At 44.5% G+C, this 23,522-nt stretch overlaps 1 protein-coding gene across 3 annotated transcripts in view; it reads right to left on the bottom strand.

Annotated features, from left to right (window-relative positions):
* The window catches only part of Map2k5 (mitogen-activated protein kinase kinase 5), a 222,740-nt gene extending 201,566 nt beyond the window's left edge, over window positions 1–21,174 (bottom strand). For all 3 annotated transcript variants that reach the window (XM_028752328.1, XM_028752327.1, XM_028752326.1), the window contains exons 1-3: window positions 20,393–21,174; window positions 14,778–14,826; window positions 2,458–2,525 (exon numbers count right to left, since the gene is read on the bottom strand). In XM_028752328.1, coding sequence (XP_028608161.1) covers window positions 2,458–2,525; window positions 14,778–14,826; window positions 20,393–20,527 — 252 coding nt within the window. In that variant the 5' untranslated portion in view covers window positions 20,528–21,174. The remainder of the gene's footprint in view (window positions 1–2,457; window positions 2,526–14,777; window positions 14,827–20,392) is intronic.
* Window positions 21,175–23,522: the final 2,348 nt, after the last annotated feature.

Raw genomic sequence — 23,522 nt, forward strand, 5'->3', positions numbered from 1 at the left:
TCTGAACTTCCAATCAGCTCTAAGACCTTGGGCATGTCTCTCAACCGTTCACCAGAGATGAGGAGGTAAAGGGTAGCTCAGCAACAGGGTGCAGGTGCACACTTGGGAAATATGACCATCTGGGTTCAATCTCTAGCCTCTAAAATGCAGGGCTAGTATCTACCATAGAGTATAGGAGATAGCCCAGTGGGGAAAGTGCTGCCATGAAAAGATGGAGACTTCCCCAGAATCTATGTAACACTAGGTGTGGTGGCGTGTGTCCATGACCCCAGAGCTCTGACAGCATGACGGAGGACTGAGACAGAAGCCCAAAGGCTGGCTAACTTGGCACATGCACTGGCTAACATCAAAGAGACCTTCACTCAAACAGGCAGACAGGGAAAACTGACACCCAAGGTCATCCTATGACGTCACGTACACTCAGATCTGCACTCACACACATAATATGTACATACGCGTGCGCTCACTCGCGCGTGTGCACACACACACACAATTCCCACCCCTATATACAGACCAACAAATAAGTAAAAATCAATTTAAAAAAAAAAAGCATTTCAAGCCCCGAGTTTATACATCTGGCACTCAGAAACGGAAAGGTTAGGAGCATCACGAGGGTCGTACTCAGTACTCTCTGGCCTGGCACAGTTTGTAAGGTCTTCTGAGAAGTCCACACTGCTTATATGTGGGTCTGCTGAACGTCTATGAAATACGCTGTTGCCAAAGACCTATGTTAGAAAACCAGAACCCATCAGTGTCTGTGTACATGCGTTTTCTAAAAACAAAGGAGACACACTCTCGGGAGAGTTGGCCAATCCATCAATAGCAGTACCGCCTTGGCAAAGACAATCGTGCTCTGCCTTCCGCGTGCCGATGATCTCAGCTCTAAATTCTCAGTACACAAAGACTCCCACATAAGTTAATGGGAAGTCAATGGGAAATTGACTTTTCCTACTCTGGGCTGGTAGGAATGCGATGCTCTGTTAATCATGCCATCCCTCTTGTTCTCTTTCCTCCTACCCTAAATTAAAACTATTGGCGGAAACCCACACAGACAGTTTACAGTTTTCATTACGATGACACAATATCCTGGTTGAAGTTAAGGGCTCTCCAAAACATACATCCTAACTGTTGGCTACAATTAGAGTCTCAAAGAAAAGCAGACGTCCGGCCCCGTCGCCGTGCGCACTGTAGCATCACTTTGCACGTGCACAGCGTTTCACATCTATCGTCCATCGATCACTTCATGACCCTGTGTAGTAGGAAGGACGTGTGCTATTACCCACCATGCACTGACAGATGAGGCAACGGTGGCGCTGAAGGTGAACCCACCCGCCTCAGGCCAGGGACCCAGAGCAGAGCTGTGGCTTCCCTCTAGTGCCGTGCTGGCCTCCAGACCACAGAAAAGGTTTTCCAATCAGATAGCTAACTCAGGTAAAATAAAACCTGGAAGGAAAGCTCAAACAGAGGCTCAGGAAAGCTATATGTCTCTTGTTGTTTATGAAGTTTTCTCAATTCGTACAGAAGCATTAGAAGTGTACCGTTTCTGTTACCTATTTTAGTCTCAGGACAAATTGCTAACTCAAAATTCCAGTGAAAGTTGAGATACCAAAGAAAACCACCCCCTCTTACTCAGATCACTTTGGATCAGTGAGCTGCTTTGCTGTTCATTTCAAGGTGCAAGCAGTACATAAAACAACCAGGAGTACATCTTTAAATCCTGCATCCATAAGCCCGCAGCTATGTTACAGCTATAGCTTGGAAGGGTGAAAGACATCTCCAGTCAAAAGTAGATTTTGAAAAATTTTTTAGAGCCCAGGGGTTCATTTTTAATGAGCCGTTACTTTAAGTACTGCATAAAAAATACAGGAAATTGATAGTCCATTTAGTCTGCACCATACCTAATGCAAAAGTCATTAAGATGCATTATTCTTAATGTTCATGATATGATCAGTAAGTGTCTTTTGAAAATAATGCCCTTAACTTTCACATAAGGAAATCTTTGAAAACCGTATCTGTTATACAGAAAAATGCTATGGCAACTGTGATTCACTTACTATCTCCACTGTGCCCAAGAAACAGCATCCTCAATTACATTAACATTCTTTAAAAAATAGTCCTTGTTTGCTAGGCTGATGAGATGGCTCACCGGCTAAAAGCACTTACCACCAGGCCTGACGACCTAAGTAGGATCCCCAGAACTCACATGGTGGAAGGAGAGAACCAACTCCTGAAAGTTGTCCTCTTAACTAGACACAGGCAGACATACACAGACACACACACACAGAGATACACACAGACACATACACAGACACACACAGAGACACACACACAGACACACACACACAGACACACACACACAGACACACACACACACACACACACACACACAGACACACACACACACAGACACACACACACACAGTGTTTGGAAACGGCTCTCACATGCAGCACACTTACGTAGGACAGCATTGCCTTCATCTCTTCATCGCTTCTTACTGTAATCCTATCACCATCTTCATCTTCATCTGTTTAAAAATGAATACGATGAAAGCAGTAAGACTTGCATTCTCTTTTGTTTTGAAGATTTATTTTACTTTTCATTGTGTATAAGAGGGAGTATGTGCACATGGTTGCAGTGCTAACCTAGGCCAGAAAAGGAGTTGGAGCCCTTACTAAAGAAAGAACTAAAATTTTCTTTTATAAGAACGGTGAAAAATCAAAATATTTCTCTATTATTCCAGACATATATGTAAGTCAAGTGCATTTAACTGGAGTATGACATGTCAGCTTTTGAGAGAAGAGAGGCCCCTGTTCTACTGTCAGAACTTTATGTCTCAGGGGGCGTCAGATTTCCTGTTCTCTCTTCCTCCTCTCTCCCAGGCAGCCCATCACATCGCTGAAGTAGGTAAAAATGTCCCACACTGACTAACCACTGAGCCCAGGTGGTGCTCTGACTTGTGCTTCATGTGTAATAACACCTTAAGAACCACAGTGCAATACCACCTTAAGAACATCAGTGCAATACCACCTTAAGAACCACAGTGCAATACCACCTTAAGAACCACTGCAACCCTGCAATGTTGCAGGGACACCAGGGTTATTTCTACTTTACAAAAGACAAGCCTGCGACCTCCTCACACAAGGTGAAAAGCAAAGCGACTCAAATGGTGGGCTCCCATGTTTTACCCTAACTTGCAGAGTTCCCTCCAAAGAGTTTCATTAGCCCCACTCCTCAGACCCGCAGGCCTTGGATGGCGATGCGTGTTATTCTGGAACAGTGGAACAGTTTTAAGACTTGACGCTCTCAAGAACCCGAAGCCAGAACGTGCACATTTGAGTGAGTAGCAGGAAAGCCACATCTAGAAGTAATGTGCTCATGTCGGTAATCCTTTTAGTTTTAAAAGCTGCTTTTGAGAACCTAAAGACAGACCTCTTGAGATCAGACCTCAATTCTAACCTAAAATAGAACTGTTGGCTGAATCACCACTCACATCTTTCCCGAGGCTGGACTCAGAACGACTTCTGGTTATTTCTAGACATTTTGATATTTTATCCTTCTAGAGAAAAACATCTGTCAAGAGTAGGAACACAGTGGTGACCAGGATGGCTCAGTGGATAAAAGTGCCTGCTTCCAAGCCTGACAACCTGAGTTCAATCCCTAGAACCCACACAGGGGAAGGGGAAGTTCAAGGCCCACAAGTTGTCCTCTGGCCTCCACACATATGCTGTAGCATATACATGCCCATAGGCAGACAAGCACGTAAACTGAATGAATGAATGAATGAATGAATGAATGAATGAATGAATGAATGAATGAAATGTAATAATAACATCTTAACACGAGCAGAAGCATTTGACAGCTGATGTGGAAGCTCTAAATACACAGTTCAAAGGAAAGTGCCTAAAACACTTGAGTGGTGTCCACAGCCTGCTCAGGTAACGATCTAGAAGGGGTGGGCCCTAGGCAGGATACTCAGAATCTGAATACTTGCTAGCATTATATTTCTGTTCCCAGCATATAACTGCTGCCTTGACTAGAAGTACCTATTCCAAACCAGGCAAACTGGACATCTCATCATAGAGAATATGTCTGCACAGCTCTGAGAGAACAGAGAGATTTGGTTCAATGCATGAATCTCCCACTTCATACCGACAGGCGTAGCCTCCTGTCCAGCTGAAGACATTCTGAAGATGTCCTCCTGTTTTGTAACAAAGCCATGGGGGCCATGAGAATGAGTCTGCTTTTTCCCAGTCAGTCTATTACTACGCAGAATACTACTGGCTCCTTTCTGTTCTCAGTAGACAGCAGCAACTTGGCAGAAGCAGGGAAAGCAGCACTTCCCTGGGTAACTTGAGCCACAGCTCTCAAAGTGCCTTCTTTCCTAAGCCTCATGCAACAGAGTTCCCCAGGTCCACTGAATCAGCATCTGCAAGTCACTGCCCAAACAGCTGGGAGCTGTCAAGAACCCCTACTGAAAACTACAGCCACTGGTGTGCAAAGGGGCACATTCCCAAATATCAGTGCATCCGGGAGATTTCTACATGGGGGAAAAAAGCTGCCTTTCCTGTCTTTTTGGTTTCTTAAATAGACTTTCTAAGGACAAACTGGACAGAAACACCATGCTATCAGAAACAAAAGAAAGGTGTTTCCATACAGATCTTAGAAGCTAACATATTAAAGGCTAAGTTGGAAGTCTTTGAAATTCAGCAGACAAGAAAAAAAAAAAAAGGTAGTATAAAAGCATATAAGACTATGCACTACCACAGATGAAGGCACTTCATATTTCTGCTTTAAAGCCAAGTCAAAGAGGGCTGGGTAGATGACTCAGTAGGTAAACCAATATGAAGATCAAGCAAATAGAATCACTTTGCTGGGGAGGAGAAGGGAGGGGGGTGTCCCTGGACCTTGCTGGCCAGTCAGTCTAACCAAGCTCCAGATTTAGAAAGAGAAGGAGTCTTAAAGAATAAAATAGAGAGGGAAAAAAATACATCTGATGTCAACCTATGGCTTCCACAGTCATGCTCATGCAAATAAATACATCTGCACACACATGCCTGAAAACACATATAATCAATCAACTGGGGTTAAATTTTGTCCAACATGAAGGAGCTTTTGGCAGATCTCATTTCTGCACCAGAACTAACTGCGCTGATGATGATTACAAAGGGACAGCTCATACTCAACACACGCACACACATGTGACCTCAGGAAGGGACTCTTTGAATAGAACGAAAAAAGTCTTCAGAGTTTAATAATAAATAGGTGAAGAGCTTTTTATGATCTTTCATAAGAAAGCATAAACTCCATAAACACCATTCATCCAGTTATCTCTCTAAATTAAGATAAGGAAGTACTGATGGAGAGAAGTGGATGTGGGGTAGGAAGGAGATGGAATGGGGTAGGGATCTCTGAGTTCTCAAACCCAGCCTTAGCTACCTAAGACTAGTTAAAATAAGTGTTCTGGAATTCTGGTGTCTAGTTAAGCTTGAGATTTTTCCTAGGGATGTCAGCCATTGGAGCAATTCCTCACTGAGCACCTCATGCCAGACAGACAGGACCAAGCCAAGGTACGAGCAGAAAAGAAGGGCTGGGAGAGGTGCTGACACCACCCCACAGTATGAGCTCTGACTCGAAGAGGGAGATCTCAGACCAGCTGAAAGGAGCATTCAAATTAAGCCTGGTGATAAGAATCAAACTTATGGCGACTAATAGCTCTCACAGCCTAACAGGAGACCCTACTTAAGGACAGCTTGGTTTCTCAGGGGATTGCTTTACCCTCTAATTTCCATGCTTAGCTGCTTTAATGAAGACTCTCTGTTCTGTCAAAGGGGAAGCTGGGTTAGGAAAATAACCACATAAAAATAAGCACACTCATGAGGATTCAGGTGATGTTGGCCAAGGAGTGAGATTGAACCTGACCCTGACCCTAGGGTGGCAGGCTCAGCCACAGACCACTCACCGCAGTGTTTAAAGAGAGCATGCACCTCTTTCCAAAACCAATTAAATGACAAGCCTGGGAAGCAAGGCAAAGTAAGAAAGTAGACACGCTACCAAGCAGCTGAGTAGACAATGGCCTGGAACACTTTAACCCAAAAGTTAGACCTGTTCAAACAGCTCTGGCAAATACCCTGGCTATTTGCCTTTCTAACTGTATTGATGGTTTAAAAACTACACTCACTGGAGTAATAAATCATAAGCGCTTACTAAAAGGGAACCAAGACTTCTAAAGGCATAAAGGGCTGGAATAGAGCTCCAGAAGGCGATGGCAAAGAAAGAGGGTGAAAAGTAGAAAAATAACCTGAACTCTTTTCTGTCTGATACATGAGGTTCTTTGCCATCTGACCAAAATAACATTACTGGATATAACCGGGGGGGAGGGGGTGCTCAGAGATCTGACACACTGGTTCACAATGACAGTCTCAGACTCCTCTAGTTGCCTGGAGCATAGTAATATGATTTTCCAGCACATTAGGGAAGCAAGAGGAGAACAGGAATGTCTATGCACTGGCTGGATTTTGTTAATGTCACTTAAAATGGAGGCAAAATCCTAGCAAGATACCAAATAGAGTACGGCAGATGGCAAACAAATATTATGAAGCAATCTTTACAAAATCTGCAGTGTGTCACAAATATACAAAATGGCAGAGTTTGGGAAAGAGAATCATAACAGGCCATATGTTGTTCATGACTTCTATCTGAAGCCACATCCAATCTGAAAGGGAAACCTAGAGGAGGCATATAAAGGCCCCAGAGAGAAGCAGCACCTTGCACAGGGGTGATCAGGATGGCCCAGTGTGTAAACAGCAGAAACTGGGGAGACTGCAGCACCTACTGCAGCAACAGGAGCTCAGGAGGGCTCCCCACAAAGAGTGACAGAAAGTGAAGGCAATATATTATGTGTCATTTGTCACATTTCTTCTGTGCCAGGTGGGAGTCGAATAGAACTACAGTAACAGCAGGAAAGAAATGGAAACGTGGTTGTAAAGGTTAGAAAGACAGCAGCAGGAAATTACTGGAAAGGATGTCAAGTTCAGAGCGTTTCTCAGGGATGGAGTCTACTCATCTAGGCAGGATGGCAGGCCGTGGTTCCTGTGGTCATACCTTAATAACCATGAGCCTGCCTCCTTGCTCGCCTTCCCCAGCCCCAGAATTCCAATGCTTCTCTGTTTCTTTGTTTCCTTCTCCGTCTTGTAAAACAAAGTGCCTACTATGCGCATGTATAATGCCTAGGCACAGAGAAGGTGAAAAGCAAAAACCAAGCAGGGCCCATGATGTATGATACACACACACACGTGATGGTACACACAGATCATATTTGGAAAACAGCATTATGGGAAGAAAGAACAACTGACACAGAGGAAGATGATGGAAGACAAAGTGGAAGAGAAGAATGCAAGGAGGGAAAGAAGGAGTCTGAGAAGTGGTGATGAGGGGCCAGCGTGGAGCATGGCTGGACCATTGGAAGGAGCTGCCCCTCACACATGCCTGAGTACCATGAAAGCCACAGGGGCTTTCTGATTTTAAGATCTCATCTTCCAGGAGGACCACCCTGCCTGTGTGCACAAGAGGTAGTCTGGGACAGGGACCTAGGAGGCTGCTGTCCTACTTCAGTTGGAGGTGATGGTAGCCTAACAAGCTACAGATACTCTGAGTTTTGTCACTGTCCCCCACCTTAAAAGCTAGAATTTCACTGTGCAGCCCAAGTGGGATCAACTCATGGCTCAAGCAATCTTCTGACCACACCCTGCTGAATCGCTGGGACACAGTATGCACCACCATACCTACCCACGCTGAGCTCGTGAGAACAGACCACGTGCTGACTCTATGTGAAGACGGGTTCAGTGGGTTTGCTCTTCAAATTTCCTCAAACTTGCACAATTAACTTTTATGTGTTCAATATTTTTCAGACTCAGTGTACATTTATCATGAATTATAATCTATGTAGTGTGCTTATAAATAATGCCTTTCTATATATAATAATTCAAGAAAATGAAACTTCTTTTCTTCCCAATATCGTTGGACTTGAATTTTTCCATGATGTAAAAAGGGGCTCCCTTAACTATCTGTGCAGCTCAGACACGAGGTGCCTCCTACAGGCTCCGTCCCAACACTCAGCTAAGGTTGTTTTCTACACTCCGAAATCTTACAACCTCCATAACTGCAGCTTGCCTTTGAGAGCTCATAGTACGCCCAATTTAAGATAAAGACATGATATGTTTATTTAAAGGTTCCTAGGTAAGGGAGCTTAGCAGTTTAGAGGACTCGTTGCTCTGGCAGAGGACCCAGGTTCAGCTCCTAGCACCTACTCGGAGGCTCACAACCATCTGTAACTCTGGTTTCAGAGCGTCGTCGGATGCCCTCTTCTGGTCTCCGTGGGCATGAATGTGATGTACATATACACATGTAGGCAAATTACAACAAAAAGATTCCCATCTAGATCACAAAATAAACTTCCCCAAACTCATTCACCAAGAAGTGGATACAAAGCCTTCAGAGTTAGGAGGGTGGAGAGATAGCTCAGTGGTTAAGGACACTTGCTACCTTTCAGAGGATCTAAGTGCAGTTCCCAGCATCCACAGCGGGCTGATTACAACTGTCTAGAACTCAAGCTCCCAGGGATTTGCTGTTCTCAAGGGCACTATGCTCAAATGCGTAATACATAAATCAACTTTTTCAAAAATTAAAAATAAATAATTGAGGCTGAGGAAAGACACATTTATCTTCCAACCATGTTTTCTGAGTCAAATTGTGATACACAGTTTGACAACAATGAAGATGTGGGGTGGCTTCAGGCCTAAATATCTGGAGTTGGTAACATGGAAACTCGGAAGCACATGGCGTTCTGAGCACAAGGCAGCATTTGTCTACATGGCCTTCCAGCTCATCCTTCAAGGTGCCCATGAGACTTCCCTGTCCCACAACATCAGGCTAATAGTTACTAGTCTCAAGAAAAATCCAGGGAACAGTGTGCACGTAATAGGCACGCACAGGAAACGCATCTGCGGCACGGTTGATGCTTATCACCTGGTGTGTTGGAGCGCTCATTAATCTGCTAATGAAACTGAGAGGCTCAGCAGGGATCTCTGGGCCTTCAGAAGTGCCAAGCTCCCACAGCATCCGTTAGGCCTACGCACACAACATACAGAATTTTTTATGGTTATGGAATTTAGTCTCATATCAGGAATGTTCTTACATCTGGGAAAAGACAAAGTATTCAATACTTGGCAGGAAATCAACTCTCTATCCACGTGAACAGTAAAACTGGACCCATCTGACTGTCCCCACCAACACATGCTGAAGTCGGTAAGAGAAAATCAACGCCTTCTAATCTTGGTCATAAGAAACTCATGCTTTTGATTCTAAAAAATTGATGATATGTACAAATATGCATATTTAATAAATAGCATGCATGCGCACAACCCTGTTAAGGCAGGAAGAAAAAGCAATGTAAGTGTTGTTCAGCACCCTGGAATGGGGAAGGTCTTTTTAAGAATGACAAATTCAGAAATAAAAGGAAGTATAGTAAGTTTGTCCACACAAAACTTTAATCTACTGTATGAAGAGAGAGAGAGAGAGAGAGCACAAAACAAGATGAAAAGACCAACAAACTGGACAAAATGCCTTGTAAAGACGATGGAGCAATGCTCTTCTTTGTAAAGCTCTGAAATCAAGTAGAAAGAAGGCAGCCTAAGAGACGCGTGGGCAAAGGTGACAGAAAATAATCCAGACAGTAAATGCAGATGAAAAGAAACCACCGCTCTTTCAAAATATATAAAGAGAAGGCAGGAGCTTTCCACCCATCACATTAACAGGAGAGGAAATGTGCTCACCCCTAGAGAGCTGGTGAGGGCGGAGAGAAAGAAAGGGCTTTCTGACAGGCTGTGAATGAGGCCCATCTTCGGAAAGCTCTAACATTCAGAGCAGCAGGTGCTCTTTACCACAGTGATTTCAAATGCCTAGAAATCCAAATTATACACCAAGTTCCTCAATGTAGAACAATCTAAGTCATGACTGTTGACTTCTGATTTTTTTCTGGTTCTAAAAAAGCTGGCGGATGTGTGGGGGGGTCCACTGGGCAGTGATGGCATATACCTTTAATCCCAGCACTTGGGAGGCAGAGGCAGGCGGATGTTTGTGGGTTTAAGGCCAGCCTGGTCTACAGAGTGAGTTCTAGAACAGAAAAACCCTATCTTAAAAAATTATGCTGGGGGGCTGGAGATGGCTCAGCAGTTAAGAGCACTGGCTGGTCTTCCATGGGTCCTAAGTTCAATTCCCAGCACTCTAAGGTGGCTTGTAACAACCTATAATAGAACTGGATGCCATCTTCTGGTGTGCAGATGTATATGTAGACAAAATACTCAGATAAATAAAATATATAAATAAAAAAGCTGGTAAAAACTTACATGTCCATCTAGTAGTATATTAAATAATGTAAGCACCAGCCAAAGGCGGAAGTTGACATGTGCACACTAATGCCCACAAGAAGTCTAATGTACGCCAGTAAGGGCGGGGCAGGCAGCGGCAGCAGTTCGAAAGGAACTCAGGAAATTACTAACAGTAAACAAGTAAATGAGACCTTTTTGCTTTGTTCTTAAGCTACTTAAAATTTGTAACAATATACCATTACATAAGAAAACCAGTCAAACAAACAAAGCCCCAGTAGACAGCAGTAAGTACTCTTGGGTTATGGGGCTGGCTCAGTGGGTGTAGACAGCAGTAAGTACTCTTGGGTTATGGGGCTGGCTCAGTGGGTGTAGACAGCAGTAAGTACTCTTGGGTTATAGGGCTGGCTCAGTGGGTGTAGACAGCAGTAAGTACTCTTGGGTTAGCGAGCTGGGTTGCAGCACTTGTCATCAAGTCTGAGGACCTGAATTTGATCCCTGCAACCCATATGATAGAAGGAGAGAACTGACTCCTGCATGTTGTCCTTTGACCTACACACACACACACACACACACACTGTGAAATTTTAAAGTAAATTAACTAAATACTGCTCATTTGTGCTCTAGTTTTATGAGAAGAACCCACAAAGGTAATAAAGAAAAGAGGCTTAGGACCACCAGCCCCTGTGCTGAATGAGGCCCAGAGGGCCCTCCCTCCTGTCCCATACAGTCTTAAGTCCCCGGTAAACACCAGGCCAGAAAGCAAAACCAGAGAGAACACACCAGCTGTACAACTCTCCCCTCTCAGGTGTGTGGCAACTTGACTTGGGGCCCAACATCTCCATCATAACCAAATACATCCACAGTCCAGGCAACCGCAGACAACCCTAAAGCTCAGGACAGCGCCCACTTAGCTGTAATTCCTGAACTTTCACAATTTTTATTTGAATAGAGACACAGGGGACAGTAGTTTTGCTCCAGAGCTAGTGCTAACATGTGAACTAAGGCCATGACTGGAGCAGTGAGGGAGGCAAAGGCAACCAGAGGCGGCAGGTCCACCCACTCTGAGAACAGTGCTGAGAAACAAGCCCCATAAGAGCTGGCCCAGGCAATCTGTCAGTCAGCAACCTCTCCCAGCTCCCAACCCCTCAACTCTCTCCCTACATCTATGAAAAACTGCAGCTTTGAGCTCTGCACTGTCTCTTGCTGCTCTATAATTATCACACTATCTCTCCAATGTGAGGAGTCAGGGTTGGGTGCATGCTGCAGTGTTAAATGGTCCTTTCATAAAGTTTTATTTATTTGAGGGTTACTCATCCACAAACCACCAAAATGCCTCAGACTTCCCAGCAAATTGGCCTACAAACCAAATCTTCACTATTTCTTGCATATTGGTTCCACTTAGTGGTTCAAATTTTTGGGTCAGACAATCAAGCTACTCAAAAACAGTCATGAGAAAAGCCAGCCTAGGGTTATGATAAGCCAGCCACAAACAACCAATGGCTGTCATTATTTTTGTTTCTGTGTGTATGTTTTGTTGTTTTTGCTATTGCTATTTTTTCTAGAGCTGGTCCAAAGCTGGATGTTAGGGCAAATGCCTACAGTCCTAGCAAATTGGCAGAAAGAGGGGGTAGGGAAAGGAGGAAGGGCAGAAGGAGGGAGGAAGGGAGAGAGAGAGAGAGAGAGAGAGAGAGAGAGAGAGAGAGAGAGAGAGAAGCCTGACATAACAGGTGAGCAAAGCCGATCTGCACACAGCCAGACCCAGCATTGCTATCCTTACTGGAGAACACACAAGAACATGGCATCAAAGAACGAAACCTCAAAGTCTGAACACTTTTTCTGCTTATTGCTTCAGAAATTTCCATGTTTTTCCAAAGACTGTGTGTATTGTTTGTAATTCTGGGCTCTGCCACTTCCTAGCAATCACCGTGAGCAATCATTTCACGTCTTCAAGTTCCAGTTTCCTCAAATGTCTAATTTTCTTACTTTGCAGAATCACTGCAAAAATTATTAAGCCCCAGCAAGAATCTACAGAAAGAATCTGGCTGGCCCAGAGACAGCCGTCGGTGACAGAACAGTTAGCACTATTATTATGAATGCTGAACCTGGAAGCTAGCGGAATAGGAGCAGACAGTACAAAGTCAGGCCTGAGCGTGCAGGCCTGACCACCTGAGTTTGATCCCTGGAACCTAGTGTGGAAGGAGAGAACTGACTCCAAAATGTTGTCCTCTGACCCCACAAGTGCCTGAGTGGGGGATGGGGGCACATAAGTACATACACACATGCACATATACACGCACAGAGAGAGAGATTAAAATAAAAAGTAAATTCTTTGCCATGCTTAAGGAAAGCTAGTCAGGACACACTTCAACTGGGTGACTCTGAGAACAGTCCAGCACACTGGTTGAGAAAACACTCTCTGGAATCCACCCCGGAGGTCTCGCTTACGCGCATCTGAACAAGTTGCTCACTTCCGAGAGATGCCCTCTCTTGTGCTGAGGCAGTAACAACAGTCCTTCAAAGCACCTCATGGGAATCTTGTAAAGGCTGAAGGAAATGGACTAACTCATCCCGCGGCAGTATGAACACCAAACACTCACTCTCAGACTATTCCAGAAACCCCAACCCCCTGTAGCTACTGAAAGAAGTCTAAATAGAGCTTGTAGCATGTGCACGCGCGCGCACACACACATACTCCTCAATAGCATGGAGATTCTAGTGCCATTAATAGCAATTAATAGTCCTATTCACTGTAGCTTTTAAAAGCAAGTTCAGATTACTGAACACTATTCCAGCAATAGAGACATACATAAAGTGAAAAGTGTACCTATCCATCTCCAGTCCCCCAGGGCCCATGTGCACTTCCCAGGGCAGAAAGCACTGCATGGGCCCTCTGTAAATCCTGTCCCCTGTAAACATATGAGGTGGGTAAGAAGGGCTAGCCTTGATAAGATGGGATTGTCCCATATACACTGTCCATTCAAAAATCAATCTTGGTCTCTTTCCTTATCAACACGTGGACTCCAAACTAGTTCATTTTAGGTGCTGCCATGTACTTCAAAACGGGGACACATTACTAGTTATCGGTTCCCATACGGAGGCATTTTGCTTACATTTAGTTTCTTACTACTTAAAAATAATCCCACCAAGCAAAACCTCAACAATGGTGTTCAACAAGTGAATTACACTTCATCACGGGAGTACAGTGTTTCTGTCAGACAGCTTCCCTGAGAGACCTGCAGAATCAAAAGTGCCACACGGCTTACCTGTCACTAAGTGACAAGGACATGGCATTGCACTGTCATTATTATTGTACACTCTACCAGTAATCATCTTTAAAATAGGGACAAAAGCACTGTCACATGGGGAAAAGAAAATCACAATTATTTCCATGTTGGAAAGTGGCCCACATTTTCATGTGTACACGTGTATGATGTGTATATATGTGTGCAAGCATGCATAGGCATGTTCCTATGTGTGAGTGTGGGTGTGCATACCTCAGCATGAGTATGGAGGCCAGACCCCAAGCTCAGCTATTGGTCGCCATGGTTGTTTGCTGTCTGCATTAGGCTAGCTGACCCCACAAGCCTCTGGACTCTCGTATCTCTATCTCCATCTTACACAGGAGCACTGGGTTACAAATGTGCATGACTATGCTCAGCTCCTGCGCGGGCTCTGGGAACTGAAACTTGGGTTCCCGCAATGGCACAGCATTTTCTCCACTGAGCAATGACCTCAGCCCACGGCCCCATTTTCAAAAAGGGCAAGGCCACAATTCTAGACCTTGACTTTACCATTCTCAATACCTGAGGCCTTACGCTACTTCTATACCAGCACCAAGACTCCTCCTGTAATGACCTGGCCTGCATCAAAACCAGTTTCCTAGCGCATCCTAGCCCTGTCCATAAAGGCCAGTTCAATGGAGAGCAAAAGGATCCATGACAGAAGTGCCCCTGTCATCTAGCATGGGGGGAAGCCAAACCCCACTGAGACAGACTCATTCCACCCACTGCTCAAGAGAGCGTTACTCTGCTGCAATGTCCTAAAGCACTAAAGGATTAAAACCTCTTAATCAACGATCATCGGTCTACAGGTAGTTTACACGGCTCATTTTGCCCTGCACTATTATAACAATGAGAAGAGCAGAGAAAGGTCATGTTGGTAATTAAAGCTATATTGTAGAGATATGCACACCCAAGATATGATTAAATAAGAAAATATTACTCGGTTCAGTATCATCATTAAACTTGCATTAATTTATAAATATTTAAATGTGCCATATGATGATCATAAATAACCTGTTTTTGTCAGTTCTGAAAGTAATGCAACCCATAAAGTATGTGAAATATCGCTGCAGAGAGGAAGAACCAGGAGAGTACACAAGCCAGACTCACATTCAAACGCTGTCGTCGTTGCTTCGGGCAGAACCTGGCCTATCACATCCTAAACAAAGAAAGGATAAAGAAGCACAATTAGCCATTTTCTTTATTTCCAGCGTGCGGCAAGTCCAACAGAAAATAGGGGAACTTGGGAAGGATTTTGAAATGCTGGCATAAACTACAGAAACATGAGCTTACAATTACACTTAGCCAAAAAAGTTCAAATCTCTATTGCAAGGAGGAAAAGGATTAGAAAACCTTAATACTGTATAAAGACAATCTTTTATTCTCAATTCAACAGTGCACATCACTATACAATTATACACACACACACACACACACACACACACACACACGAGTTTCTTATACTAGAGGCTGTGAGGTGGGGGTGAGGGACTTAGGTAGGTTTGGGTCTTTACTATTAGATGTACAACCTGGGAAAAATATTTACTTGACCACTCTGAGCCTCATTCTGATTGTTTTTAAAACACAGATCCAGTGACACTGAAAGGGTACTGTGAAAGCCAAATGACATACTAAACAGAAGCCTAAGACCTGGCAGGCTGCAGACACTCAGTAAACCCACCTCCTGCTCTGTAGAGACCGCACGGTACCTGCTCTCATGGCAGCAGCTTCAGCAAACAAGTTCCTATGATGATATGCAGCTAAGGATGATGGGACAGTGCTTATCAACCTTTACTCCTAAGCAATGGAAACGGATTTAATGATGTTAGGATATAAATTGATTTGGGGGTAGGGGCTCTGGAAGGTGTGTATAATCTGATATCAATATGTAAATAAATCTCTAATGTTGAAAACACTAAAAAAATTAGTCTTCAGGGGCAGCTGACAGGAAGAGGCCCGGAACCCCTAAGTTCAGGGAGAAGAGTCCCCCATCATGCCCAGTCCCAGAGCAAAAGCCTTGCAGACCTCTTTCCTCTCAGGAGTCTGGCGCTCCCAGGCCAAGCTGTGGCAGAACTAGCACCAGGCAGCCAGCTGACAAAGCCGGCTGGCAGTGTTTCTCAGCAGGGAGCCCGCAGCCCTTTGAAAGCAGGGCACTTACAGCGTGGAGGCTGCAACTTCCTTCTAAAGGCAATTCTTCAGGAGTGTTTCCTGCAGTACCAATTTGCATAATCGTCTTGGTGCTTCTTTTTTTTTTTTCTTCTTCTTCTTCTTTCAAAAAATAAATCCGTGCATAAGAAATCTGATGGAGGAGAACAACTACCCTAGGCAGCCCTTACATGTCAGCCAGAAAGAGCTGATGGTTTCTCTGATTCTAGTCTTAGCAGATGACATATCTACTTTGTGAGGAAGTTAAGAAACAAAATTTTAGAGTTAGAAATTTCTTTCTACACATTCATAGGTAGCACAAATTTCTTAACAGGGAGCTAGCTGTATAAACTGACTAGAGAGTTAAGTACACAGGCAATCCAGATGAAAGCCCAAATCTGGCCAGAGGATTAGGACTGCCTCCCCAGCCTCTCTACTAACTATTTTTAGGCAGGGTACATTAATGATAAATGGTAAAATTCCAGTTTCCTTTAAGAGCTTATTTTGTACTTGTTTCCAAGGGAAATTCTGCTATCCTCAAAAATGTAAACTTCTTTAAACTAAAAATGTTTTCAAAAGAAAATTTGAATGGACACATCTTGATGGTGATCATTTCTTGATTTTTTTTCTTCCTCTCAATAAGACAGAAAAATACCTAACAGAAAACAAATAAAACATCTCTATAGCATGCCAGGAGCTCTGTAAGTCTGCGCAGGTCAAGACTTGGCTCTTGACTTCAGCAAGCCTGTAATTTGGTCTCTGAGATAAGATGGGCACCTGGAAGCACTTCTTGTAACAATAGAGCCAAACACAAGGTATCAGTAGCAAGCAGTGTCCCCTGTGATTGCTGACGGTGCCTTTCAACTGGAAAGGACCGAGAATCACTTATGAGACAAACCTCTGGGCTTGTCTGTAAGGGAGCTTCTATACCACGTTAACTGAGGCAGAGGCACACCTTAAATATGGGTGGCACCATTCCATGGCCATGAGCTGAGCAGCCTTCCTAGTCTATGCCTCCTGACTGCAGATACAATGTGACCAGCCACCTCCCGCTCAACCTTCAAACTGTGAGTGAAAATAAACCTTTCTTCCCCAAGTGGCTTTTCTTAGGAATCTTGTCACAACAAGGAACACTCAGAAAGAAGAGTCACTGGTTCAGTTTGGATAGAAATGTCACTAATGAGGAACAACTGGAAGTGGGACTTCAAGCTAGGATGCAGAGAGAACAGAAGGTTGACTATCCTGTACCTCATACTAATCAACCCAACTCTATTCACAAGCCCTAGAACTGGAGACTGTCTCCAAGGATGAGGAGAAAGGAGGCTGGAGGAATACAGACAGCCCAGTCAGTGTCTCTGCACTTGGTTTTGGCTTCCTTCATACTACATTTTGGTCCTGGAGATACAGACCACAGGCAAGCCCAGAGGGGACAAGAGAAGTGGCCTGCTCAGGGTCTCCCAGAAGGAGCAACTGGAATCGTCAACTCTGACTCTGGTCTCAGATACTCAATCCCTCCTCTGAAACCTCCTCCGGCTTCTGTGTCAGGTGAACCAACAGCTAGCTCCGTAGCTCTGCGAGGCCCCTCCCCTCCCAAGTCGCTTATGCTTCCTCATCTGAAAACAGGGAAGTGTGAGAGAGGGCTCAGGTCAGACAAAGGGCCCTTCCAAGTCCCACAGGCTTAAAACTCAAGGTTCCAAGCCACAGATGCTGACTTCTTTAGGGTTTGGTTTTTTTTTTTTCCCTTAATGGAAAGAGATGAAGTGACATGGGAGGACAGATGACAAGGACTTTAGGACCTGCCAGACTTGTCACGAGACGGCACCAAAACAGAACCAGTTCTAAGTTCTTTTCCGGCTCTTCATGACAAATGTGCTCCAGCTGCTCTCATGAGCAAATGTCCCGACACATGGTTCTGAGCCCTAGTGATGGATAGTGTGATGCTTCCTGGAGGCCACAAGCTAGAGAGCTCCTAGGGGTACTCGGGAAGCAGAAGGCCAGGTCCTGTCATCATTTATAGAGCACTTTCTATGTGTTTAATTTTCACAAGTCTTGGTGCAAGTGTCCCTGATTAGAAATAAGGAAACTAAGGCTCAAGGAGAGGGTAACTTGCCAAGGTAGTGGCACACCTGGCAATAAAGTTCAAACTGCCTGACTGAGAACCTAGTGCTCACCCAGCTTTCAAGGAGCGAAGGCAGAAGGATGAGGAGTTCCAGGTTTCCTTCCTAAAATAGGTAACTTGAGATCAGACTGGGCAACATGACAAATGCCCCTGTCTCAAAAAAGAAGCCAGTGATCTGCACAGCTTATAACTGCACACATCTGGTTTTTAAAAGACATACGTTCTTTTAAATTTTTTTCATTTATTATATATGCATGCGTGTAAACAGTAAACATGGACGCACATATGCCAAGGCCACGTGTGTGGAAATCAGAAGATAACATTCAGGAGTTGGTTCTATCATAGATTCCATGGCCTGAACTCAGGGTTGGCTCACACAACAAGCGCTCACTGGCCCCTCCTCAAGCCTCAGGTTCTATGAGGCAACAGAAACAGAGCTCTTTTTCTCCTCCAGATGTTTACATTCTAGAATAGACAGGCAAATCATCCTGAATGCATGCTTTGCCACAGGGATGGATGCAGGAATACCATGGCAGCCACCTGGCAAACATTCACACAGGGAGAGTGAGGCTTGGCATGGAAGGGTGGGTGAGAGCTGGTCAGACAAAGAAAAAGGCAAAGTGGTGGCACAGCCTGGGTACCTGGGAGAACTGATAGTAATTCTGTATACCTGGGACACTGGATGCTCAAGAGGGTGTGGCAAGAGAGGACACGGGTGCCAGGCCAACCAAGATGGGCCTGAAGACATCGATGAGGACTAAGTGTCCTTGTAAGAAAAAGAAATCAACAATATGCATGTTGTGAAGAGCACTGGCTTCAGAGGAGGGATGCCATTCGGTGTCAAAGACTGGAGGCTGCTGGCTCACTCCAGGTGCCACATGCCTGGCTTAGACCCATGCATGGCCTCAGTCGTACTGGCCATCTAGCTTTCAAAATGAAATTATAGCCGGGCGGTGGTGGCGCATGCCTTTAATCCTAGCACTTGGGAGGCAGAGGCAGGCGGATTTCTGAGTTCGAGGCCAGCCTGGTCTACAGAGTGAGTTCCAGGACAGCCAGGGCTATACAGAGAAACCCTGTCCTGAAAAAACAAAACAAAACAAAAAAAATGAAATTATAGATACCACATTTTCTATTTTAGCAACACAAGGCAGTAAAAAAAAACTTTTTTTCCTCCTCCCCAAAATGACACCACTCAGCGTCCTCTTACAGTACCTATGAATCAGACTGCACATCAGCCTGTTAAAACATTCTTTCTGGTACACCAAATTCTGCCGCTGAGTTACTCTGTACATATAGTAAATATACTTTACCCTGTTAATGTCAACTGACTAGAAAGATGCACATGGACTGCGGTATATGGGGAAACTATGGGAAACAGAAGTAAGTTTGGGGTCAGGAAAATGGCTCAGCTGGCAAAGTGTTTACCATGCAAACACGAGGACCTGAGACTGACCTCTAGACCCCTGTAAAAAAAGCTAGGAAGTGGGGGCTTGACAGATGGCCCAGGCATGATGGCATGTATGCTTGTAATCTTAACACGGGGGATGCTAAAACAGGTGAATGCCCAGGGCTTGCTGGCCAGCCAACCCTGTCTCAAAACAATATGGTGGCTGGCACCTGAGCATACCTGAGGTTGATCTCTGGTCTCCACAAGTATGCACACACCTATAAGCACAGATTAAGTAAGGAAGCTAGAGTTTTGGCATTGACTCTCAACCTCAGGTGCAAGAGTCTTGGGAAGGTCCTTTAACTCTCTACTCAGGACACACACACACACACACACACACACAACTTTATAATATATATTACATAATGGATCCAAGGACTGACCTACATTAACCTTCATAATTCTGTGTGAAATATAGTCTAAGCATCCCAAGGCAATGAATGCCCTGCTGATTCTAAGAGGCAAATTTTCCCTGAACACTCAACATCTCTGAAATTGAGCTGTTTTTGTTCATGGGATGATGTGCTGTAGTTTTAACAGGCAGCATTTTTTTCAATATTGATAGTTAAGTTTATGTCTTTCAACTAATGGCATCTAAGATTTGCTGAACCATTGTAAATTAAGGTTACCCCGGTTTACCTTTCCCTGCAGGTCACGAGTTCAGGAAACTCAGCAGAGACAGGGCTAGAAACAGGCAGGGAAACTCCCCAAATACTTGAGAAAAATACTGTTTTTAAACCCTTTATAATATCCCAGTTGTTTGCACTGGTGTGTAAGTCCCAGACCAGTCTGTGAGCTCCCTGAAGGCAGGGGTTCAGTCAGATACATCTATTTCCCCAGGGACCTGCACATTTTACCAGTTTTCAGTGAATAAATGCAATCAATCGAGACCGTGGTTAAAACAAGTAAGTTGACCCCACCAGAGGCCAGCTCAGGCCACCAATGGTCAAGATGCTGCCTCTCCAGATCCATAATCCCCAACGCTGGGATTTGGCCACTAAAATTACCACTCACCAGCACATCCCTGAAGAGTAACTGCGGCCCTGAGTGCACGGTCCAGTCCACAGCGCCACTATTTGGAATCTTGATCCGAATCACCAGCACTTGATTCTCCATGGCACGGAAGGGGCCAGGGGCCAGCCACAGCATTACAGGCTAAAGGGTCTCACATCCTGGGGCAAGGGGTACCAACTGGCCCCTACTTAGGAGGAGCCCCAAGAAGTGACAAGGGGGAACGATAGACAGAAGACAGGCGATAAACAGGGAGCAGGGAGGTGGGGAGAAGCGAAGAGGGGTGATTAGGAGGGAGCTTGCAGGCCCTGAACCAGGCCCAGGTCGTGTGGAGTGTCTCTGGGAGAGGATGCACTGAGGAAGGAGTTCGGGCCAAGAGGAATTAGTAGAGAGCAGAAGGTCCCGGAGTTACAAAAGTGGACAAAACAGAACCCACAAGCATTCTGTAGTCCTTGTGAGTAAGAGGAGACAGCAGAGCAACGGCCTGGTGTAAGGCAGGTAGAGCGGCCGGGGTCCTGCCGATCTGAGTGGCCCGGTGGGCAAGGGGAGAGTGGCCGGGCGCCGCGGGCTGGGTCGGGGCTGTTTCGGAGGCACACCGGTGCCGCCTGCCCTCCACCAGGCAGGAGGACTCAGGGCCGCGGGGTCAGGGGAAGGGTCCCGGGCCGTAGCCGGAACCGGAGGGTGAGGCGCGTGCGGGATCAGCCGACTGAGGCCCGCGTCCTGTAGCGGAGGTGGTGACGAGAGGAGGAGGAAGGCGGCCGCTAGACCGCTGTTACTCCGGAACCAAAATGCAACGGCGCCGGAACCCGGGGAGCCGACAAGTGGGACCCGCCTCCTGGAGCGCCATGTTGGAAGAGGGCAGCTAGGGGCGGGGCAGGGATTCCGTGCTAGGACTGGCTGACTGTCACCTCTCCAGGTAGAGGTGAAGGTGTCTAGAAAAATCCAGGAAGAGACCGATCTGTGACTGGGGATTGTCAGCAAAACAATTTAAGGTTTAATCTTGCGTACGTGGCCTCAGAAAAAACGGTGAAAGACAGGACGGAAGCACCAGCTTGTCAAGTTGTATACCTTTTACTATCCTTGTGGTTTGTGCATCAAATCGGCAACAGCCAGGCAAGACCTTTTTATTTAAAAAAATAAAATAAAAAATAAAAAAAACATGTTTTTATGTCCCTTCTTCCAATTAGCAGTTCCAAAATACCACTATTTTTCTCCCACATTAGCAAAGTGCGCATGAATTTTTCAGTGAGGTCTTTTACCCCAACCAGTGACCTACAGTACCAAGCAATCCCCTGCTCAAAAGCAATAGTAAAGAAACTCAATGAAGAGCTTAACTGCCTGGGGACAGCTGTATTTCTGGCATCATAATATCTTATTCAACCGTTGCAAAAATATCCCGTCTGTTCCATATATTTTCAGCTAAATTGCAGTGTTTATGCAGTCAGTGATAGCAGGGCAGTAGCCGTAAACCTTGGTTATTTTTAAATGCCTTGTTACCTCACATTTTGAAGTGCATAATCCTGTTGATCTATGCGTCTATACAAAAGAATTGCTTACAAATGACAACGTGTAGGTAGGCCCTTTATGTGTAATTAAATTATGCTATTATCTCTACCTTTTGGGGCTGATTATGCATAAACAAAATGCGTGGGGTGGTGGGACCAGTGTCCACTTTCCCGGGAATGAACAGATATGTGATTAATGTAAGAGGAGGAAAAATTAAATGTTGATCATTTTCAGTATAATATCAAAATCTGTGGCATAATTTCCCCTACTTGAGCTTTTTTCCTGTTGCATTTGAAAGGCCATTGTAGGAGATAAATGACTATCTTTTAGTTATTATTCCTTAATAGCTTAGATAGAAATTCATTTAGTCAGATTCTCCAGGTACTGTCGGAACTGCTCTTCAGTGCTGAAGAAAAACACACTATTCACTCATTTCCCCGTGTACTTCTTAATCTAAACTTTATTTCCATTATTTGAGAAAATTGACTACAAAACTAGAGATTTTCTATTAACCTATGATTTGTTAAAATGTCTTTTTAAAAATTCATAGTACCGTAGGGGAAACCAACTCCATGTGCCAAATTTGCATAAGTATTCTGAAGTACTTTTTTAAGTGTATGAATGGCAGACTCGCAGCCTCTGCGATATTTACAGAGCAAATATAATCACATTTCAGAGTTTTGTAGCCTTTATATAACATGAAATCTTAGACTTTATGATTTGAGCAGAGGTTTCACAGAAACTAACATTCAAAAGTATCTTTTATCAAGGAGAATAAACACCACTGTCCAAATTAAAGGTATATATGTATATGAACTTAAAGCCTTTGCACGTAATATCTTCTTTTTAACAGTAGACTCAAGTCCTGGCTGGGGTAATTTGGTACTATAAAGCACTTGAACTGTAATAAAAGGTCTATGCTTATTTTTGTCCTACTTGAAGAGGGTTATAGTTTGGATTGGAAATGTACCTCATGTGCTCAAGTCTTGGTTGTCAGTCAGTGGCACTGCCAGGAGACGGTAGAACCTGATGCTGGGCCAGTGGGGGTAAGTTACATCATTGGAGGCATATTCTAGAACTTATTGGGACCAGGGCCCTTTTTCATCCTTTCTGTTTCTTGTTAGTCATGAAGAAAATACCTTTACTTCCTGCCTTTTCCACACACTCCCTGATGTGTGGAATTCTGTCTAACCACAGGGCTAGAAATCATGGCCTAAAATCTGTGAACCCTTGAGGCAAAATAAATACTTCCTCTTCCTTATAAGTTGTTTATCATTGAAAACTGATACATGAGCCAGTTGTGGTGGCAAATGCCTTTCATCCCAGCACCAGGAGGCAGACTCAGGCGGATCTCTGTGAGTTTGAGGTTAGCCTGGTCTATAGAGAGAGTTCTAGGACAGCCAGGGCTACACATAGAAACCCTGTCTCACAAAACAAACAAACAAACAAACAAACAAACAGAAAACAAAATAACAAATGGAGGAGAAGGTGGAGGAGAAGATGACAAGCACAGAGGACCTGCTTCTCAATGAATATGATAGAAAATTTCTCTCTAAATGAGCTATTCTGATGAACAAAACACAAAAATGAATAAACTGTAGCAGATGATGGTAAAAAGCAAGGAAAA

This window comes from Grammomys surdaster, unplaced genomic scaffold (genome assembly GCF_004785775.1).
Source record: "Grammomys surdaster isolate TR1022 unplaced genomic scaffold, NIH_TR_1.0 125896, whole genome shotgun sequence".
In the NCBI taxonomy this organism is placed as follows: domain Eukaryota; kingdom Metazoa; phylum Chordata; class Mammalia; order Rodentia; family Muridae; genus Grammomys; species Grammomys surdaster.